The sequence below is a fragment of the Acomys russatus genome, chromosome 28 (genome assembly GCF_903995435.1).
Source record: "Acomys russatus chromosome 28, mAcoRus1.1, whole genome shotgun sequence".
Lineage (NCBI taxonomy): Eukaryota > Metazoa > Chordata > Mammalia > Rodentia > Muridae > Acomys > Acomys russatus.
In genome coordinates, this window is record NC_067164.1 from 23,407,543 (window position 1) to 23,431,213 (window position 23,671).

The 23,671-nt window shown below is 41.0% G+C and overlaps 1 protein-coding gene across 1 annotated transcript in view; it reads right to left on the reverse strand.

Moving 5' to 3' along the window:
- The window catches only part of Lin54 (lin-54 DREAM MuvB core complex component), a 69,870-nt gene that overhangs the window by 39,642 nt on the left and 6,557 nt on the right, over positions 1 to 23,671 (reverse strand). The window contains exons 2-3 of the mRNA XM_051170211.1: positions 12,190 to 12,905; positions 7,579 to 7,702 (exon numbers count right to left, since the gene is read on the reverse strand). Coding sequence (XP_051026168.1) covers positions 7,579 to 7,702; positions 12,190 to 12,873 — 808 coding nt within the window. The 5' untranslated portion in view covers positions 12,874 to 12,905. The remainder of the gene's footprint in view (positions 1 to 7,578; positions 7,703 to 12,189; positions 12,906 to 23,671) is intronic.

Here is a 23,671-nt window from a genome sequence, read left to right on the forward strand (position 1 = left end):
GATTAAAGGCGTGCGCCACCACGCCTGGCAACATGGTATTTTATATTTAGAAACTAAATTAAGGTCACTAGTTATTGTAGTTAGTGACACTGGTATGGTTATTCTTATAAATATACTTATTTTATTATAGATTAAGGCTGAAATTATTTATTTATTTTAGTTTTTCAAAACATGGTTTCTCTGTGTAGCCTTGGCTGTAGACCTCAAACTTATAGAGATCTGTCTGCCTCTGCCTCCCTGAGTACCAGGATTACGGGTGTGTGCCACCATGCCCTGCAAGGCTGAAATATTTACAGGTAAGAATACCTGAAATTGCTTTAAAACAATGCATGGACGCCTTTAATCCCAGCACCGGAGAAGCAGAGGCAGGCAGATCACTATGAGTTCGAGGCCAGCCTGGTCTAGAGTGAGTCCAGGACAGCCAAGGCTACACAGAGAAACTCTGTCTCAAAAAAAAATAAAAAAAAAAGAGCAAGGGATGATGGGTTTATGAAATACGATTGGTCAAGACCTAATGACTGCTTACTGATTAAAAGAGTGTAATCAAATTTTATTAAATTGGGGGCTAGAGAGATAGCTCAGTGGTTAAGAACACTGATTGCTTTTCCAGAGGTCCTGAGTTCAATTCCCAGCAACCACATGGTGGCTCACAACCATCTATAATGTGATCTAATGTGCACTGTATACATAATAAATAAATAAATTAAAAATGTTTTCATTAAATTACTTTTCTCTAAAAAATAAAACCATATGTACATGAGTATATGTAGGCAAGTTTGCTGCCACTAGGCCACATCTCCAGCCTTATACATCTAAGTCTGGGTTTGTGCAAGCGAGTGCAATGCCCCTGGAGGCCAGAAAAGCTGGGTTACATCTAACTGTGGGCCACCACATGTGAGTGCCAGAAGCCAAGCTGGAGTGCTGTGCACTCTTATCCACTGAGCTGCTTTTCTAAACTCTTGAAAAACTTTTTTGTTGTTGTTGTTTTTTTTGTTTTGTTTTGTTTTGTTTTTCAAGACAAGGTTCCTCTGTGTAACCCAGGCTGTCCCAGAACTCACTCTGTAGTCCAGGCTGGCCTTGAACTCACACAGAGATCTGCCTGCCTCTTCCTTCCAGTGCTGGGGTTAAAGGCGTGAGCTACCACACTTTCATAGACAACCTCAAATCCTGAAGATAATACTAGGGGGGAAGTCATTTAAAACAGGGCAAATACTTGGCTGGCAAGATGGCTCAGCGGGGAAAGGTGCTTCCTACACAAAAGTGATGATTTCCACACACCAATATAACAGGAATAATTTAAATGTTAAAGCAAACTGTAAATAAGAAAGAAAACTAAAAGCAGAAGTTTACTTCCTTTTTGCTTTTTATCTTAAAAGTCCTGCAGTCCACTGTGCCAATCCCAGATCCCTGGCCCTAATGACAGCGATTTCAGTCTGCTGCTGCTGGGCCCACTGGGAGCTGGCGTTCCCCTAGGAAAGGAGGCTGTTGAGGGTGTCCTTGGCCTCGTTAGACCAATTGGAGGTCACCCTCTTGCACTCAGGGACAATGACTAAAATAACAGGCGCAGCAAAGCAGAATAGGAAGTGAGAGGTGGTTCCCGGTGAAGTACCCAGCAGGCAGCGAGGCAGGTGGGCCAGCTGAGGTGCTGAAGCACCCTGGACTCAGGAAGCAGGCAAGGTGGGCCACTCGGTCAGACTACACCCCTGGGTAGGAGTTAGGAATTGGTGGCTACTCAATGTTCCTGTCTGCAGATTTCACCCTTCTTGGGTAGAGGCATGGGCTACTGTAGAGTAAACCTAGGGTCTAATACATAAGGAAAGTGTGCTATCACCAAGTCAGGGCCCAGCCTAAAACCCTGTATTAAGGGCTACTATTTACAATATTTACTGTCAGCTCAGAGTGTGGTGGCCTCACGTGCTTGAGGCAGGGGTGAATCCCCTTCTGCCCCAGTGGAAAGTGAATAGGTCTCCTGGATCCCTCCCTTGGTTTTGGATCCCCAAACTAAGCTTCCACCTATAATTCCTGGTGAGATGGCCTGGTGGTAAAGGTACCTGCCACCAAGCCTGAGAGGACAAGTAAAGTCCCCAAGTCCCACATGCTAGGAAAGAAAGGACTGCCTCAAGTTGTCACATGACCTCCACACATACTCTAAGGTACACAAGTGCTAGTGTTGTTTTTTAAAATGTGCATATGTTGCAATTTCTCTCTTAACCCAGCTAGCACCCAAATAATTGAGATTAGACTATTATTTTTGTTTAATAAGCTTTATGGCACAAGAACTGAGTAGTATTAATCTATTTTTAACCCTCTAAGCTAATCTGACTTTCTCCCAGTGTAAATTCCCAAGATACTTGCACTTTATGGCTTTCTCTGCTTCAGCTGCTATGTCCTCCCATCTCCTGGACCTCTGCCTGACTCCCCTATTTCCTCCCTCTCTTATCCTTCCCTCACCGGCAGAAAGTCCAGCCCTATTCTCTTCCCTGCTCAGTGACTGACTGTTAAACTGCTGGATTGAAATTTCAGGGAATGCTCACAACTGTCTGTAACTCCAAGATCTGACACCCTTACACCAATGCACATACATTAAAATTAAATAAAAATATTTTTTAAAAATCTCAGGGAACAGGGATGGAGAGATGGCTCAGAGGTTAAGGGCACTGACTGCTCCTCCAGAGGTCCTGAGTTCAAGTCTCAGCAACCACATGGTGGCTCACAACTATCTATAATGGAATCTGATGCCCTCTTCTGGCCTGCAGGTGTACATGCCGGCAAAACACTGTATACATAATAATAAATAAATAAATCTTAAAAATAAAAAAATAAAATAATTTTTTAAAAAATCTTTTAAAAATCCTAAAAAATAAAAATCTTAAAAATAGAAATTTCAGGGAACAATTGGGGAGCAGTGTTTATACAACATTAATGTGGGGATCTGAACTCTCCTACCTCTCTAGGGTCCTGGAAACTCCTCCCAACAAGCCTTCCAGAAACCCTTAGATAGAGTGGTCTCACACACGTGTCACATGTAGGCCCTGCTGTTTGCTGCCTTCCCTCTGTGCGGTGGCTTGGGAAGGAGAAAATCCTATCTTTTCTACTCCTGAATGGACACTGAATGAAGAATAACCCACGCAGAGACCTAGCTAGAAAGGGAATTTCAGGTTTCTAGTTTGGGGTTTAAGTTTGAAACAGTCTCCTAGGTAGCCCAGGCTGGCCTAGAATTTTACACAGTATAACAATGAATAGTCTGGAATCTCTCATCCCTCTCCGTCAGGTGCAAAAATGTAGGTTTGCCTAAATACTTCCCAAGTGCCAGTGCCAGCTCCCAAGAACTGTGGACATCAAACTTACCCGAGAATGAATCTGGTTCTAACGTCGTCTAGGTTCTGGCACCCAGCTGGCAGTTTGGGGTTGCCACATTAATGCTACAATCAATAAAGCCTTGATGTTCTTTGGGGATGAACAAAACAAAGAGCTGTAGATGCTGTGGTTGACAAGAGGCCCCTTCTGAAAACATGTATGATAAAGTACAGCAGTTCTCAGCCTGTGGGTCACTACTGCTTTGGGGTCCGATGGCCCTTTCACGGGAATCACCTAAGACTATTCTGCATATCAGATATTTATATTATGATTTTTAAAAATATATATATATATATATATATTATGTATACAGTATTCTGCCTGCATGTTCACCTACAGGCCAGAAGAGGGCATAAGATCGCATTACAGATGGTTGTGAGCCACCATGTGGTTGCTGGGAATTGAACTCAGGACCTCTGGAGGAGCAGTCAGTGCCCTTAACCTTTGAGCCATCTCTCCAGGCCCTATATTAAGATTCTTAAGTGTAACAAAATTATAGTTATGAAGTAACAACGAAAGTAATTTTACAGTTGGGGGGACCACAGCATGATGAACCCCTTGATACAGTGAACCACTGGTATAGCACAAGGGCAAATTCAGCTTGATGTGTAACTTTGGTCAAATATTTGAATATTTTATGACATACTTTAAAATTTTGTTTTGTTTTTGAGGAATTGGCTAGATTTCCCTCCAGGTAGCATTTATGATTTTCCTCTTTTTATTTATTTATTTTTTATTCAATGTGTGAGAGTCAGGCCTATTCACAGGCCATGATGTGCTTTTGGAAATCAGAAAGCATGCTGCAGAAGTAGGCTCTTTCCTTTAGTATGTAAACTTAATATTGATAGGTCAAAGCCAAGAAATGAAACAAACAAAGAATTTGGATGTGACAAGACCAAATTTGAATTTTAGAGAAGGCAGTTCTACATAGGTAAATCCATCTTTTGTGAGAACCCCCAAATTAAAAGACACTCTTAGCATATTTAGAAAAAGCATTAGCTGCAATATTAAAAAGTGACATAACCTACTTGTAATACAGGACAACTGCTTGGTGGCCTGCAGTGCGACATACATAAAACATAAAGGCTGCACATAACTACCCAACAGAAGGAGCTACGCTGAGCACAGTATGAACAGCTGCAACCCGCACCAGGGACACTGTACAGGTAGACTATGAGTGCAAGAGCCAGCCTGGGCTACAGAATGAGCAACAGCCCAGTCAGGGCTACAGAGTAAGATCCTGACTCCTACACCCCAAAAAGATGAAATTATCTCTGCAAAGTAAACTTAGTGCACTATACAACAGATATTTATCTGTATGCAATTTGTCTGCGATCACAAAGCAAAGCTGTGATTAACTTGCAACATCCTATAAGTGAGCCAAGGACTGAGCAATGGCGTCCATGACAGTCATGCAGCCTAACCAGGAGAGCTATAGTTTTGGGGGCTTTTCTGTTGTTTTGCATTGCTGTGAATTGATATCAAGGTCTTAGGCACAGCCAGCATTTCCACTAGCTGAACTACATGCCTAACAGAGCATCTGAATCTAAACGTCCAAAATGATAGTTACTGGCGACGACACATTTTAAAGTATATAATAAAAGGAAGCAGGACACATTAAGGAGAGTGCTGGTAAATGTACTATGGCTTAAATCCTGGTACTACTTAAGTAACTACTGTTTGACAACATGACAATTTTCTGTTCATAAAAAATCGCATGTGGAGGATGGAAAGGTGGTTCAACCAATAAGAGCATTGGCTGCTCTTCCAAAGGACCCATTTGATTACCAGCCCCCGCACTCAGCAGCTCACAACCATTCATAACTCCAGTTTCAGGAGATTCAAAGCCCTTTTCTGGCCTTCAAGAACCAAGTGTGCACGTGGTGCACATACACACATGTAGGGGAGCACCTAAACACATAAAATAAATTTAAATGAATTTTTAAGTTATACATGGAGTATATTAAAATACTAAAACCATGAAATATTACACTCCAATGTCTATTAACTTGAATCTATTCAATTAGTTAGTATATGTGTTACTACCTGAAGACAAACTGATTAGGTTCAAATCCCAGTTCAGACATTTACTCCTTGGGCGCCTCCGTTTGCACTCTGGCAAAATTAAGGTGTTTTGGTGTCTACTACACAAGATTTCTAGGAAACTACATGAGTTACTACAAATAGAAATCCATAAAAATCATAAACTAAACATTAGTAAGTGCTAGTTGGGGCTACTGTAGGCCCAAATGTCTGCTGCTTTCATGGTAAACTCCCATGCAAAGCAGAGAAGCTTAAGGCCCGCATGAGCTTACTACACAAGAGGCACTTTGCTTGTAGCAGTATTTAGTAAGTGTAGCATGTCTCACTTTACAAATAAAAATTGACACCTCTGTCACGACTGGATGATGGACAGAGAGTGAGAGACTTTGGAATTCCCCACTCAGTGTAAACGTTATTTTTACTTCCTCAGAAGAGGGGATGAGATGAGAGCTGTACCCAAGCTATACAAGTTTATGCTGAGCCCAGAGCATTTCTATCTAACTATCCCTTGGCCTAGGCCTGGAAGTTTCTAGCCTCCACACAATCTAATCTTCTGAAAGCCTAGACGTTGAGGCTTCAGCTTCCAGCCTCTGTCTGCTAACCTAGGCCTAGAATGTTTTTAGCCTACGAGGCTTACTGCTGAATATGTTCACTCTAGTTTTTTCTGAACTTTGTCTAGCTGGTTAAACTCAGCTAATGTGACGCAAAACTCTTCTCTAAGCTGACTGATTCAAACTGGCTTCTCTCTGCTTCTCACGGAATTGCTCTGCTTGGAAAAACTGCCTCCGAACTCCATGAACCGAACTGTATAAACTTAACTGTACTCAACTGGAACTGCATTGAACTGTACTATACTGTCTCCACAAACTCTCTCCTCCCTCCCCGGGCCCAATCTCTGCAGGCTGCTTCTAAGTAGCTTTTCTTTCCTCTTTTTTCTCATGAGAGCTGGATGTATCCTATCTCTGATTCATTCTGTCCAATCTTTCTCTGATTTGTCACTTTGTCTGCCCCTCAATTAGATGTCATTGATTGTTGAGGTTAAAGGTGTGTACTAAAGTCATGTCTATATTCCAGCCAGAGGAATTAAAAGTGGGTATTCCAGCCAGAAGAATTAAGGTGTATACTAAGGGCATGTCTATATTCCGGCTGGATCACATAGACCTAGGTATTTGGATGTCATCCCTTGCCAGAGTAGCCATGTTGCTAGAGTAAAATTCCTTTACACCTCAGGGCTCAGGGAACTATGCAGAAGTGGGAAGGTTATAACAGCCAGAGGGGATAACACCACCAAAGAAACAGTATCTCCCAGATACAACAGAACTGATGTGCATATGAACTCACAGAGACTATGACAGCACCCACAGGGCCCGCACAGGTCCAAGGAAATCGGAGATGGGCCAGGGGGATGTGAGGTGGTCACAAGTTCTCCTCCCTAACCAAGAATTTATCTCCAATTCACAACAAAGGAAAACAGGTTTTTCCCCCCAAAGGAGTCTCACTGTATATTAACCACACTTATGGGTCAGCCCCACACCCTGCAGCAGATGCCAACACAAAACAAACTCAATGTAATTATTGTAGAATTTTTGTCTCCTATCACTTTGTTTTTGTCTTATAGGTCTTTTGCTTGTATAATAAAAAGAAATTGGGCAACATTAAGGAGAGTGTTGATAAATGTACTATGGCTTAAATTCTGTTATTAGTTAAGTAACAATTGTTTGATAACATGACAATTTTCTGTTCATAAAGAATTTCATGTGTGGGCAAGAGAGGTGACTCACTCAGAGGAGCTGTGTTCTGATTTCCTATTTGTGTTTTTGTTTTTTTGTGTGTATTTATCTGTGTGTATTTCTTATGATTTCTCTTTGTTATTTTGTTTTATTCTTTTATCCTGGTATTTATTTACTTGTTTATATTTTTATTATTTATTTATTGTTAGCCTATTCATTTTCAAGAGAGAAAGAAAGAAGCCTGGAGTTGTGGGAAGGATGTGGGAGGAGTTAGGGGGGACCATAATAGAATATATTGTATGAAAATATTATTTTCAGTAAGAGTGCAAAAATACTAATAAGTAAGCTATAATTAATGCACTAAAAACTTAATATGGCAAAACAGCCTTGTCTAAGTCTAAAAAAGATGGATATAGACAGAGCTTGATGAACTGTAAAGAAATACAACCTGTGATGACTGGTGGCGACACTTGAGTTGTCTGTCCCGTGACTGCTTTACTATTAATTGGTTTTGCAAATATCAGCTTCGTGATTACTGGACCGGAGGTTGGTGTTCGAGGCTTCTTAGCAATCTGAAACATAAATCACTATGAAGACATCTGTTCCATAAAATATCTGTACAGTAAAATGAGACAAGATTCATACATGTAAAGTCAGGTCATTTAGCAAATACATCTATATATTAATGTATAAAACATTTAAATAAATCCATTCGCCAAAATATTAGTATAACCATATCTATAAGCACGTGACCTAATACCTCTACTTTCACAATAAATCCCAGCCTCTCTGATACATGTAGATGGTACAAACAGTAAAGTTTAATAATAGTGAAACACTAAACACAATATTAGTTTTCCAAATAAGCTAGTAATAAGAGAGTTTTTAAAAATACAATACAAATAATGAGGCATTGAAGTACACATACGCATGACAACATTCACCTACAATCCAACATATAAATACATATTACAGATTTACAACTACACTGTCTTTCTTTTCTCTTTCTTTCTCTTTTTCATTTGTTTTGTTTTTGAGATATGTTCTCATTCAGCAGCTAAGGCAGTCCTGGAGTTCACTATGTAGCCCAGGTTGGCCTTGAACTCACAGTAATCCCCCTGCCTCAGCTTCCCAAATCCTGAGATTATAGACATAAACCATCATGCCTAACAGACTTTCAGCTACATACACACGTATCAAGGGTAAGGGAAGAATTGAAGCAGTTAAAGTCCTGCTGTCACCCCCAAGTGCTGAGACTATGGGTACACGCTGTCACACCACACCCAAGCTCCTTGTTTAAATACTGAAACTTACCTGGCATAAAACTCAAAGCTTACTATGTGAAGAACAGTAAACAGGTTATCTTTTGGCAAATATGTGTACTGAGACCCTAAAGTATTTTATTACTGGAGATGACTCAAATGAATAAACATGACCAACAAGAACAGCGATACAACAGAAATGCTATTGATCCCAGCTACAGACCAGTTCCATCTATGTGCTCACTACAGCAGCATGCTGACACACTCAGAACATACTAGTGTCACAAATACCTATGAGATAAAATCATTTCTTCAAAAGGAAATCCATTGGTGCATAGTAATATACTCAGCTTGCAAACCATGACATATTGAGCAAATTAACTGTATTTAGAAAGTTGATGTAACCCAGAGACACAAAGGGAAATGCCACAGTGCTCTCAGTAAAGCTCTAAAACAAGGCGGAGCTTCATTCACATCTACACATCATGTTAGGGACCTTAGCTATTAAAGTAAGACTTGTAAGTATCTTCCTCCTCTTCCTGATTTTCACCATCATATGCTACATGCTTACCAAACAGAAAAAAAAAATTCTAACCAAAAGCCCAGTAATTATTCAAATGAACAATCTCATCTTATTCTTACAATTGTATTCCTTTAGCACTGCTAAAAATAACAATTTCTAGATCCATTAAGGAACCACAGTTAGTTGGTTTTGGTTTTGTTTCTGTTTAAATAAGGCCTTATGTAACCTAGGCTGGCCTTGAACCCCTTTATCTTCTGCCTCTACCTCCCAAGCACGAAGAGTACAGACACCTGCCACCACACCTGGTCTTATGTTATGTAATGTTGTGCATGGCCCTGAAAATGATCTTTTACTTTACTTACACTTTTGTTCTAGGGTAGCTTAGGAATCAAAGTGCACAGGCCTGAGTCTGTAACTCGTTTTCTAGAGTGTTTGCCTGGCATGCACAAGCTCAGTAATTAAGAGTCCTTGTTGCTCTTGCAGAGGACCTAGGTTCTCTTCCCAGCACCATGATAGCCCCAGTTTCAGGAGACCCGATGCCTTCTTCTGGACTTTGCAAGAACTAGGCATGCGCGCGGGCGCACACGCACGCGCACACACACACACACACAGGCAAAACATTCATACCTATAGATGAGAAAGAGTAGATAAATGATAGATAGATAGATGATAGATAATAAATACATAAGCAAACAACTTTTTTAAAAGTATTAAACATCTTCAATTAATGTATATAACCAGCAGATTAAGACAAAATGAAAAGAAAGAAAAATTATAAATAAGGTAAAAAATCAGGCAATAACTCCTGCAACTAACTTTCACCATCGTGTTGGACACAACTCAGGAGCCACTAAGGGCTATGCAGTCCCAGGCTGCTAGCTGCTTATTACTCTTATGCACTATGCACTAAGATTATACAAGTGGTTAGCTCTTTGAAATGAAGTATAACTCTCCCTCAGTCATTGCCTGTGGGACAGTCACTACTTTCACTACTTTTGAAAATGGGTCTTCTTTATTCTTGCCTGCTGTCCACACTCTAAAAGTCTCAATTTAAATAATGCTGTAAACTATCTGGGGGGGGTCAGATTTGTATACTTATAGTCCTCAAGACAGCCCCAATATTATGGGGCCTAATGTAGAAAAACTGTAGATGTGTAATTATTAACTAATTTTTCCAAAGTGTTTTAAGGTTTCTTAAGTTGCTTTTGACTTGGAAAGATCTAAGCTACTTAAAAATCAACTGTATACTTAGAAAATATTCTAAATAAATGTTTGATGTTCTGTTGCTTATTTTTATTTATTTATGTTTGTTTACTAGTTATTTGAGGCAGTCTCACTAAATAGCCCTGGCCGTCCTAGAAACTCATTATGTAGACCAGGCTATCCTCAAACTCACAAAGATAAAGTCCTCCTGAGTGCCAGGATTAAGACATGAAACACCATGCCCAGCTCTGATAGATAGATAGATAGATAGATAGATAGATAGATAGATAGATAGATAGATATACATATTTTAATTTTTTAAAACAAATGGAATCAGGTTTCATAAAACCAACAATAAAACAAGTATTAGAGCTGAGTCTTTTATTGTCAATATGTAGGAAATTAAAATGAGAAGTCAGTGGCTAAAAGTCAGTCATTCAAACAATATTTATACACTGCTCTCATGAACAAAGAAACAGCATTCCAATTTCTATCATCAGCTCTGGAGAACACAATAATGATGCCCACTGCCAAGACCAATGCAAACAGGTCTGAATACTAAGAGCAGGAGGCTTTCCCAGCACTCAAGGGTGCCCCAACAATGATAAAGTCAGGGGAGAGATAACAGTGATGAAGCAGCAAGGAGTATGAAGTGTTAAACAGCAGCGGAAAGGATACAGCAGGCTGCAAGGTTTGAGAAAGCTTAAAACTCTTAAAGCAAAGTTCAGGAGAACTAAAGTTTCTGATTTCTTCCCAACACAGGCACCAAAACTTGAGTGGAAACGTCAGCGAAGGGGAGGCAGCTCCCCCAGACTCACTCCTTACACTCCTTTCTTTGCTACTTTGACTCACGCCTTCTGGTTTATTTTCTTTTGGCTTTCTTTTGAGACAGGATCTCTGTGTAGCTCTGGCTGTCCTGGAACTCATCTGTTGACCAGGCTGGCATTGAACACAGAGATCTGCCCGCCTCTGTCTCCAGAGTGCTGGGATTAAAAGTGGGGCCACCACGCCTGGCTGCCTTCTGGTTTCTTTTAAAAGACAACTCTTCCAAACAAGGAATGTACTGTGCTTTCCTTCTCCTAAGTGAACCACTGCATTTGTAAGCATTGTAGTGGCCTAAAGAGGCTTTTTTGGCCATAAAAATCCAAAAAACATTTCATGTGCACCCTATAACATGTCCATACTATTAAGTACTATTCTGAAGGATCTTCAATGTTTTGAGAACACAACACTGTTTGTTTTGTTTTTTAAATGATCAAGTAGCCGTCTCTTTGTTTTTTAAGACTGATTTATTTATTATGTATACAGTGCTCTGCCTGTAGGCCACAGAAAAGGGCACCAGATCTCATTACAGATGGTTGCGAGCCACTGTGTGGTTGCTGGGAATTGAACTCAGGACCTCTGGAAGAGCAGACAGTGCTTTTAACCTCTGAGCCATCTCTCCAGCTCTCAAGTCGCCATCTTAAGCTAAGGTAAAAACTTCAGAGGGCTAGCTACCTATAGTTCCATAGCCTATGGTTAGCACAGGAGTGACTCAAAGCCAGCAGGTCCAACTCAAAATACTATGCTTTGTTCCATTATACTGCAAATATGAACAGGATGATGGACAATACATTCCAAGCAAGAGACAAACGCTGGTGAGCAGCAGCTGTTGCAGGCACCAAGGGGTTCTCAGAACAGCAAAGTTTACCCAGCCCTTAGTCATTAATTACCCATGAAAACAGAAAGAAAGATGGATTAATTTGATAACTTTGTAGTAAGTTGGGCATCTTTATGCCAACAAAATAATGCCCTTGAGGCCAACTACCACTATGTATAAAATGCATAAAAGGCTATAAATATACAATTTGGAATTTAATTAAAATTTAGTTTGTTGTAAGTTCTATGGCAAAAATTTCCATGAGCATTAGACATATCAAATACAAGAACAAAACAAATCCACACAATTACTTACAACATTGATAAGAATTCATTAAAAATTAAGCAATTAACAGCCCTATAAACACAAGTTTGAGTCAGTTTAATTTTTTTACATGCACTTTACATAATATGCCCCCTTTTTTGTTTTTACCTGTACTGTTTTTAACTGTTGGGTCTGTAACACAGAGGGCTGAGTTGTAGTATTAATCAGTTGACTTCCTGGAGTGAGTGCTGAGACACCAATGACAGGTTTCACCTCTGGCCTCCCTCCAATGGTAACTACTTTAATTTGCTGCGGTGGTAACTTAGCATCTCCTGGCTGTGCCTGAGCTGTAACTTTCTGAGCCTGGGGTAGTTGGCTATGGGGTAGTGCTAGAACAATTGGTGAACCAGACTTGCCCAAAGTTGTTAAAATTAACTTCTGTCCATCTGGTTTAAGGGTCTGATTGCCAAGTTTAAGATCAGATGTCTGTGATACTTTGTTTAAAATAATCTGATTGGCTGATATAGTCACAGGAGTCTGAGCACCAAGTTTTTGAAGGCCACTTGGAAATGCTGGTTTCACTGTGGAATTAGAATCTGCTTTAGTAACTGTGGTAGTCACTGCAACTTGGTTAGTGTGGTTACTGTACACTGTGATTGGTTCCGTGGAAATGGGCGTGGCTGCAGAGTCACCAGTAGAGTTTATGTTGACAATTTCTTCCAGCTCTGTCTCCATGGGAATTGGGGATGACACAATTACAGCCTCAATACTATCCTCATCCACTAAAGTTATAGCAGTGTCCATTATGTCCTCTGGAAGCAAACTATTCACCTCAGCCGGCACCACCTCCATGATTGCTCTGCTTCTAGAAAGATGCCCAGGCACTGTAAGAAAAGGGAAAGCCCGTTACCAGGTTTTGAAGCAGCTTTAAAAAAAATACATTCAAAACCATTGTAAATGACGAAATAGCAGTCTTGACAATGATATACAATTCAACAGAAGATATGTCCCTGATACTTAGCTAGATTATGCCACTTTCACGAATCTTAGCTTTTAAGGATCTAAGGTATGGGAATATCTTTAAATCCTCAATGACCTATCTACAAATTGTACTGCCCTATTTATAAACACCCACTACATGTTAAAGGAGTTTCTAGATGAATCTACCTCATGACTAGAATCTAGTAGACTGTGTGGCCCACGTCTAACCAATTAGCTTCATACTAAGGGAATTATCTTTGAAATGATTTTCAAATCCTCTCCCATTTAACGTGTCAAAGGGGAGCTATTCAACAATATCCAAATCTAGAGAGATGGTCAGTGACTAAGAGCAACTGTTCTTGCAGAGGACTGGGATTCAGTTTCTGGCACTCACATGGTGGCTCACAACAGTCTGGAACTCCAGTTCCTGGTGATCCAATGCCCTCTTCTGACTTCCACAGGCACCAGGCATGCACACACTGCACATACACACACGCAGGGAAAACACATATAACATAAAAAATAAATATAAAAAATGAAAAAGAATGCACTGCCAGTCCCCATCGAGGAAAAAAATAAGCCCAGATTATGGACCAACCAGTTGTAATGATTTTAGCTAAAAATCATTTGGAACTTCTAATAAAGGAGTGAGTTCCAGGATCAGCCTGTATTAAAGACAGTAGAGTGTGTCCAGGTAATGAACTAGTAGTAAGTTGTTTGCTCTGAGAACCTCAAAAGTCCTTTAGAACCCAATCGGCAAGTCTTACTTTTCTTCTTTTGGAGACAGGCTCTCATCTCACTACCTAGCACAAACTGTCCTCTAATCTTTCAGCCTCCTGGGTACTAGGATTACAGGTGGCATCACCACACCTCTCCTATTTTTTTAAATATAAAAATAAAATATAATCATCATCCCAAAATTCAGAGCAGCACATATAGCTGGTGGTGTTCATGCTGTAACTTTGGCCCTGGAGAAGCAGGGGCAGAAGGGCTGCAGCAAGTTCTGGGGCGACCCAAAACAGTCACACACACAGACACTAAACAGTGCTTAGTAGCAATGGCAAATATCACTGCTACCAAAATTAGCCATCAGTATTAAGAAGTTCCTGGGCCAAGCCTGACATAATTGCCCTCCTCATCCTGGCTATGTGTAGCATTACCACCCCTCTTTACAGATGAGAAATATAGAAAGGTTGAATAATTGCCCAGGGCAACTAGTGAATGGTAAAGACTGGACTCCAACTCTGATTTGAATGGTTCCAAAGTTAGTCATTTTAACTGCAAAATTATAGTAGCATACACACTTTATCACTGGTGATTTAAAGTAAAGAATAAAACAAGCTTAATTCTTCAAGGTCAACTCCCTGTCCTGAAATCCCACACAACATACTTGCTTTGTATTTTTGCTCATATAGAACTTCATGTACAGGAAGTCCTGTTCAGATGCTCTGGAAGTTACAAGTGAGGGGATAACAATTGGGATGTGATCTGAATGAGTTATAAAAAACAAAAACAAAAAACAAACAAACAAAACAGTGTTATCCCAGAAAAACTATCACTAGTTAATGTCTAAAAATATAGCTAGGCTCCATGACGCACGCCTATAATCCCAGCACTAGGGAGGAAGGAGTCAGGCATCTCTGTGAGTTTGAGGCCAACCTAGTCTACAAAGTCTAGGTTAGCCAAAGATACACAGAAATCCTGTCTAGGAAAAAACAAAAACAAGAAAAAAAACAACAATACTATCTAAATCATAAACACCTACCAAACAATTGAACAGCAGAGCATCAGACCCTCTGGAGGGAATTACAGGCTGTTGAGGGCCACCCTATATGGGTGTTAGAATGACCTCCAGTTCTCTGGAAGAACAGCAGGTACTCTTTCTGTAGCCCCTGAGCCCTCTTCCGAGCCCCACCTTTACATGTTGTAAAGCAATGGTTCTCAACCTGTGGGTCAGGACCTGACCCTTCCACATGGGTTGCTCACTGTATCTTGCATACCAGACATTTACATTAAGACATAAAAGGCCACTTGTAGTGGCACATACCTGCAGTCTCAGACAGTGTCTCTCTGTGTAGTCCTGGCTGTCCTAGACTTACTTTGTAGACCAGGGTGGCCTGGAACTCATAGAGATCCACCTGCCTCTGCCTCCTGAGGGCTGGGATCACAGATGTGAGCCACTAAGCCTGGCTACGTGAATTTTTTTTTCTTCTTCTTCTTCTTTACAATGTGCAAAATGGAGCAAGGTGGTGGTTGTGCAGCTATTTTCCTGTGGCATACAAGAATTGTATAGTACGCCCTTCCATGCAGCATGTGTTTTGAGCTGATCTTTAGTTCCCTTCCTTTTGACTGTTAAATAATATTCTCCTGTACAGATCTCCTGCACTTTGTATATCCATCCACTTAATAATGAGCATTTCAACTTTCTCAGTTTGAAACTTAAGTTATAAACATTAAGTTCAAGTATTATGGCTACATCTTACCATTTCTTTTAAATAATATTAATACATACCTAGATATGGACTTGCAAGGTGTTTTAAAACATCTTTATTTTTATGTGTATGAGTGTTTTGCCTACATGTATGTGATTGCACCAAGTGCATGCAGTGCCTATGGAAAGAAAAAGACAATGTTGGATCCCCTGGAACTGGAGTTGGAGATGGTTGTGAGCGTATATGGGTGCTGGGAACTGAACACACACCCTGTGAAGGAGCAGCAAGTGGCTCTTAGTCTCTGCAACCTCACTGAGGTTTCGGGGAGACTTGTTTTCTGAGATGTGAGACTGCAATTCAGGTTCGTTCTGGTATGAAGCCAGGGATGACCTTGAACTTCTAAGCCCTCTCTCTGCCTGCCTCCATCTCTTGAGTGTTAGGGTTAAGGCGTGTGCCGCCATGCTGGCTTGTGTGGTGCTAGGCACAAAATCAGGGCTTCATGAATACTAGGAAGCATGCTAATTATTAATATAGTTATATTTACATTATAAATATACATATATATGTTTAAGTATATATATATATATATATACATATATATATATATACATACATACATACATTGAGGGTTTTTTGTTTGTTTGTTTGTTTGTTTTTTGAGAAAGACTGGCCTTGATTTCTAATCTTGCCTCTGCCTCCCCATGTACTGGGATCACAAGCATGTGCTCCATGCGTGGATGTCTGTTGTTCTAGGGACTGAATCCAGGGCTTCGTGTGCATGAGGCAAGTACTCTACTGTCTGGCAGCTTTGACTCATTACTCATGAACTTGGCCGTGTGATTTTATTCATCCATTTGCCTTCCACATACTGGGATTAAGGTGTGAGCTACCACATCAGGCCAACTTCCATATTTTTAAACAATGTACTGAGTCTGCTCTATCCTCTTTTTAAAAAAATTACTACCAGGAATTGAACATAGCAACTTGCACACGCTACACAAGAGCTATTTTTACCAAGTTACACCTCCAATCCCTTCTAGTATTTTTATAGCATATTGTTTCCTGTTTCAAAAGGTGAGAATTCAGTAATTGAAGATTACCATGTTAAGTGAAATAAGTCAATCAGAAAAACAAAGACATTTCTTAGAAATGAGGAATCTAGTTTTTTCCTCTGTGCTTGCCTAGCATACACTCTACCACTGACGGCTATAATAATAATACTGTCTGTCTTTTCATGTGCAAATTGTGTGTGTGTGTGTGCGCCTATTAATAGCTGAGACACGTGGCTGTAATCTCACTATTTGGGAGGTAAAGACAAAAGGTCAGGAACTCAAGGCCAGCCTTAAGAAGTGTTGTTTTGTTTTGTTTTTTTGTTGTTTTTCTTTTGCCAGACATGGTGGCACATGCCTTTAATCCCAGCACTCAGGAGGCAGACGCTGGCGGATCACTGTGAGTTTGAGGCCAGCCTGATCTACAAAGCGAGTCCAGGACAACCAAGGCTACACAGAGAAACCCAGTCTCAAAAAAAAAAAAAAACAAAAGCAAGAAAAAAAAATTTTTTTTATGTTAGCTTTTAAAATTCTTATTGTGTTGAATGAGTCCTTTACATATGCAGGAAAATCATCAGTCACAATAATTTGTAGTTGAAAGTAATTAGTAGGGTTTGCAGACTTTGGGGAAACTGGAAAAGCGGGTGTGGCACACAAACTGGGTACTGAGCAGAGCCAGAGCCATAAACACTCCTAAATATTGAACACAGCTCATGGACACTGACAGTTTTACAGGCATTCACAGTACAGGCTCACAGGACCCCACCTACAGCCACACAGTCTCTACCACACATAAGGGCCCCACCTTCAGCCACAGTCTCTACCACACACAAGGGCCCCACCTACAGCCACACAGTCTCTACCACACACAAGGGCCCCACCTACAGCCACACACAAGGGCCCCACCTACAGCCACACACAAGGGCCCCACCTACAGCCACAGTCTCTACCACACACAAGGGCCCCACCTACAGCCACACAGTCTCTACCACACACAAGGGCCCCACCTACAGCCACAGTCTCTACCACACACAAGGGCCCCACCTACAGCCACACAGTCTCTTCATTTCTCCTACTACAAATCATGCCCATGACCTGGATGCTCTATCCATACTAAATGAGATAATCTGAGTGTCTGTATCCACAGAACCATAAATATTTGGTTCATTCCTTTCTAGGTATTTATTTTTAAAAAATGGAAAGATGTAGCCATAATACTTGAACTTAATGTTTGTAACTTAAGTTTCAAACTGAGAAAGTTCAAATGCTCATTATTAAGTGGATGGATATATAAAGTGCAGGAGATCTGTACAGGAGAATATTATTTAACAGTCAAAAGGAAGGGAACTAGAGATGAGAGCAACACTAAAGATCAACTCAAAACGCATGCTGCATGGAAGGGCGTACTATACAATTCTTGTATGCCACAGGAAAATAGCCAGAAGGTTCTGACTGTGATTTGTTTGTTTGTTGAGACAGGGTTTCTCTGTGTAGCCCTGGCTGTCCTGGACTGGTTTTGTAGACCAGGCTGCACAACCACCACCTTGCTCCATTTTGCACATTGAAGGAGGAGGAGGAAGAGGAGGAGGATACTGTATCATTCAAGAACATTTGCCTTTTATAACCCTTTTAGTTTGGGTGAAGAGCCCACAGTCATGTGCATGACAGGCAAATGCTCTGCCTCTGAGCTACAGTCCTAGCTCTACTTTATCTTAGACAGGGTTTGGCTAAGTCCTTCAGGTTAACCTGAAAGCTGGACCCTTCTGCCTCAGCGATCCAATAGCTAAGATTACAGGCACACATCATCATAAAAAGAATTTTAAAACAAGAGCTGTTGCCAGGCAGTGGTGGTGCACACCTTTAGTCTCAGGAGGCAGAGGCAAGCAGATCTCTGAATTCGAGGCCAGCTTGGTCTACAGAGTGAATACCAGCACAGCCAGGGCTATACAGAGAAACCTTGTCTCATAAACAAAACAAGAAATAAGAGCTGTTACTGTCTTCCTTGCAGTCATACAGAAATACAAAGACACACACGTCAACTGCATATCTTTATACTCCAAGTGTACACACCTGATACATGCTGTTCAGCCCACCCTGAGTACTCTGTCTTTATGCTATTATAAATGGTTTTCCCACTTTCCAAGTGTTTGTCATTAATAGAGATATGATTTAGTATACTGTCTTTGTCCCGTATCTGAAGCCTACTTAACACTAAGTAGCTTTTCTATGTAGATTACTTAAAATGTTCAATACCCATCTGCAAATAACAGGTGTAATTCTTCCTTCTAATCTGCACACCTTTTATTTCCTTTGCCTTACTCTATTTGCTGTGACATCACACAAACTGATAATTTAAGGGAGTGAAAACAGATGTCCCTGCTTGCTTCCCAATGTCATTTATTTATCTGTAGGTTTTTCATATTTCTTTTATCAAGTTGAAAAGAACTGGCTTCCATTCTGGGTTGTTGTTGTTTTTTATTTGTTTGTTTGTTTGTTTTTCCCAACAGGGCTTCTCTGTGTAGCCTTGGCTGTCCTAGACTCGCTCTGCCTCCCCGAGTGCTGAGATTACAAATGTTTACCACCACACTCGGCTCCACTGTTTTCTTATTTTTTCAAACGATTTTTTTTTTTTAAAGTATATACTTGTAGGGGGTGGGGTATATAAGTTTCATGATGCAAGTGTGGAGGTCAGAGGACAAAGCTGGTTCTCTCCTTCCACCATGTGAATCACTAGGATTGAATGTAGGTCATCAGGCTTGGCTAAAAGCACCATTATCTGCTAAGCCATCTTGCTTATCCTTTAAGAAAACAAAACAAAAACCAAAAAAACTTGGCCTAGAGAAATAGTTAAGCAACTAAGCACTAAAAGCACTGGCTGCTTTTGCAGAGGATGGGGCTGCATTCCCAGTACCCACCACCACCTGTGACTCCAGCCCCAGGAGATCTGATAGCCTCTTCTGGACTCCGAGGGTACTGTACATAGGTGGTACATAGACATACAGGTAAGACAGCCATACATACGAAGTAAAAATGACTATATCTGTAAAAACTAAATGAACCCAAGAATGGTGGTTTGTGTGTAATGCAAGGATTTAGGAGGTGGAGGCAGAAGGACTGTGAGTTCGGCTGGCCTGGGTGGTGGTTTGAATGGGTAACAGTCCCAATGCTCAAGGATGAACAGTGAGGAAGCACATCACTGGGAGAGGATGCTGAAGGTTAAGAGCCCCATCTTCCTGCTTGCTCTCTGCACTTCCAGGATATGGAAGGAAATGTGTCCAACCAGCTTCCTGTTCCTATGCCATGTCTTCCCTGCCACGATGGACTCTTGCTCTGGAACCATAAACCAAAATAAACTTTCTTCTTTAAGTTATTTTATGGTCATGGTATTTTATCACAGCAACAGAGAAGTAACTAATACATCTATGTACATATCAAGACTTAGTCTCAAAAGGAGTGAGGGTGGAAATGTAACTTAATGGTAGAACACTGACCTCATATGTACGAAGCCTAATGTTTCATTTCCAGCAAAACACACGCGTGCACACGCACGCACGGGGGGTGGGGGGTGAGGAGGGAGGGGGAGGGACATATGCTTTTTCTACCAAGAAAATCAGATGGTTTTCTACTTTAGCCTGCAAGTTAAACTGATTTTTATTACCAATCTCAAAGACCATTCCATCATGTATCACACTTGTGTCAACTGCTGAACTCTAGTCTGGTTTTGGTTTTTTGTTTTTTTGGGTTTTTGGGTTTTTTGTTTGTTTGTTTTGTTTTGTTTTTGTTTTTTCGAGACAGGGTTTCTCTGTGTAGCCTTGGCTGTCCTGGACTCGCTTTGTAGACCAGGCTGGCCTCAAACTCACAGTGATCCACTTGCCTCTGCCTCCCGAGTGATGGGATTAAAGGAATGTGCCACCACACCCGGCTCCTACTGAGTTCTTTAGGTGTAATCTGACCTTCATTTTCCAGAATCTTAAAATGGTAACAAGGATGAGGGTTCAGTAAATCCAGCCTAGAGGCCCAGAGCGCTGTTCTCTGTCACTCTCACCCTGAGGGTGTTTTGCTATTTAATTACATTTCTCCATGGTTGGGAAGAACATATGTAAGCAATTTTATGCCTGCAAAAGTTATGTTTGCTGTCTGTCCCCAGAAAAACACAATTTTTCAAGCTGTGGTTCAGATCACTGCTACAGCTTTGTTTTTTTCCCCAAAGTAGCGAGAAAACACTCAAAAAAAAGCAAAGGAATGGTGCAGTCAGACACGCTGAAGGTAACACTGGCTCCCAGAGGTACCACTCTGGAGGACATGACGAGTGACTCTGAAGCCTTCTATACCTACAACACGCCACTGAAACCTAACAAGTAAACCAACAACAAAAAGAACACCAATGCTACTTCAAATCCATCCCATTAGGTCAACTTTTGCTACTATTTATTCACTTCAAAACATGTCCTAGCCAGGCAGTGGTGGCGCATGCCTTTAATCCCAGTACTTGGGAGGCAGAGGCAGGAGGATCGCTGTGAGTTCGAGGTCAGCCTGGTCTACAAAGGGAGTACAGGACAGCCAAGGCTACACAGAGAAACCCTATCTCGGAAAAAAAAATGTTTTTTTCTAATAGCCCTTGTGAGTCCATCTTTGACAATAAATAGTATTTAATACCTCAACATTTGGAGATTTTTATATCAATTTCTAGTTTAACTTTTATTGTCAAAACAAATTCTCACATTTCCCTAATTCAAAATAAGAGATTTGTCAGTCAGTTATGATCCATCTTCATGAATGTTTCACTTTGTGCATGTGAACACATGTTCTGTAGTTACAGAAGATGTAGTAGTCTACAAGTGTTACGTCAAGTCGGTTTTCAGTACTACTTGTACAGCCCATATTCTTACTCATGTTTATTCAGGTGTGTGGTACAGTTATTCCTTTAACCCCAAAACTCAAGACACTACTGAGTGTCAGGAGAGCCTGGGCTGTACAGCAAGGAAAAAAGCAAAGCAACTTAATGAATAAAAAAAAAAAACAAAAAGCCAACTATTCTATTGTTTTAATAATCACTAAAAGCTGGGCGTGGTGGCGCATGCCTTTAATCCCAGCACTCGGGAGGCAGAGGCAGGTGGATCGCTGTGAGTTCGAGGCCAGCCTGGTCTACAAAGTGAGTCCAGGATGGCCAAGGCTACACAGAGAAACCCTGTCTCAAAAAATAATAATAATAATAATAATAACCACTAAAGCTGGGAGTGGTGGTGCACCCTGTAATCCCAGGGAGGCAGAGGTAGAGGCAGGTGGATCTCTCTGAGTTCAAGGCCAGCCTGGTCTACAAAGCAAGTCCAGGACAGCCAGGCTGTTATACAGAGAAACCCTGTCTTGAAAAACCAAAAGAATTGTGCTAAATAACCACCAAGGACACTGAAGTTCCTAAATGTGATAGTGGCTTTGACTGCCATGTCTCTTCTGCGTATTGTGCTTCTGATCCTTTAAAGAACGCTCTGCTGGGGGCGTGGAGAGATGGCTCAGCAGTTAAAAGCACTGACTACTCTTCCAAAGGACCCAGGGTTCAATTCCTAGCACCAACATGGCAGCTCACAACTGTCTGTAACTCCAAGATCTGACATCGTCACATAGACATACATATAGGCAAAACACCATTGAACATAGTCCATTGTAAAAAAAACAAAACAAAAAACAAACAAACAAACAAAAAACACCATTGAACATAAAAATAAAAAAAAAAAAAAAAGAATGCTCTACTGTTAGAAAACTTAAGTCTACATTCATCTTGTTAAGAGACCTGGAATAAAGGCTGGAGAGGTGGCTCGGCAGTTAAGAGCACTGGCTGCTCTTCCAGAGGTCCTGAGTTCAATTCCCAGCACCTGTATGGTGGCTCATAACCATCTGTAATGTAATTTGAATCCCTCTCCTGGTGTGCATGAAGACAGAGCACTCATATACATAAAATAAATCTTAAAAAGAGAGAAGTGGGGGAGACCTGGAGTAGCACAGCATGGTGGTGCATGCTAGAAATCCCAATACTTGGGAGGCAGGAGGATTTTTATTTTGAGGCAATTCCAAAGCCAGCCTGAGTCACATAGTAAGACTGCTAGATAGTGTGATAAGCAAAGTGGGAAGAAGGAAAAGAAGGAAGGGAAGAAGAAGGGAGGGTGGAAGGGAGCAGAGAAAGAGAATACCCACAAGCAACACTAAGTTACAGGAGTGGAAGCACGCACGCATGTCTTTTTACACTTGTAGTAAGAAACGGTCTAATTTGGCTTGTCCAGTCTGTAAGTAATATGGGACTGTGCAAAGTTCCAGAAACAGGGCACCTCAGAAGCCATGCAGCAGTCTACAGAGCACCTAATACCCTTATATATTTCCATTAGGGTCACGCACAGGGCATACTAACCATGGCTAAAATAAATTGTCCAAACAAGCTTGTGAGCATGGCAAGAAAAGGGTTTGGCCCTTTAGTTACATGATTCATCACCCTAATTTTATCCCTTTGGAATGGAAGCTATGTGCTAGCATATGTGTCTTCATCAATGTTGAAGTCTATTCTAAGGAAAGAGGATCTTCACAGGCCAAGAAAGCTAAGGCCAGTTTGCTTCTCCTGCACAGGAGTTACCACCAGTCAGTGACGGAGGAGAAGAGCCCAGAACACAAATAGAATCCCCCATGGCTTCAGTAGCTACAGCTTGTAGCATGGAAGTTCTAAGCATCTACTGGCAGAAGTACACTCCTGGAAGTCAATCAGGTTTTTACTTCCTCCCAGTTGAAAATGGTTGAATGGTTTAGGCCCAATCAGAGTCACTCAATTCAGAAAGTCTAATGAATTCTAACTCTGTCTCAATGACACTAAAAGCCCTCTGTCCAACACAACCCTCATGGCACTACATCCTACCCCATTCTTAAACACCATCTACTGTTATTAGAAAGTCCTTGTCGATTTGTTTGTACTTGATTACATCCCACCCACTTCTTCAGAGCGTGAGCTACAGGAGGAAGACTTGCTCACCTTCCTCACCATCATTCCCTCTCATCCAAGGGCCTACAATAGAGCTGGCAAACAATAGCCTCTCCATAGAAATTTGGAAAATGAATAAATTAACCATAAGGAAGGAATGCCATTAAAAACCTCCGCCATTAGCCGGGCATGGTGGTGCATGCCTTTAATCCCAGCACTTGGGAAACAGA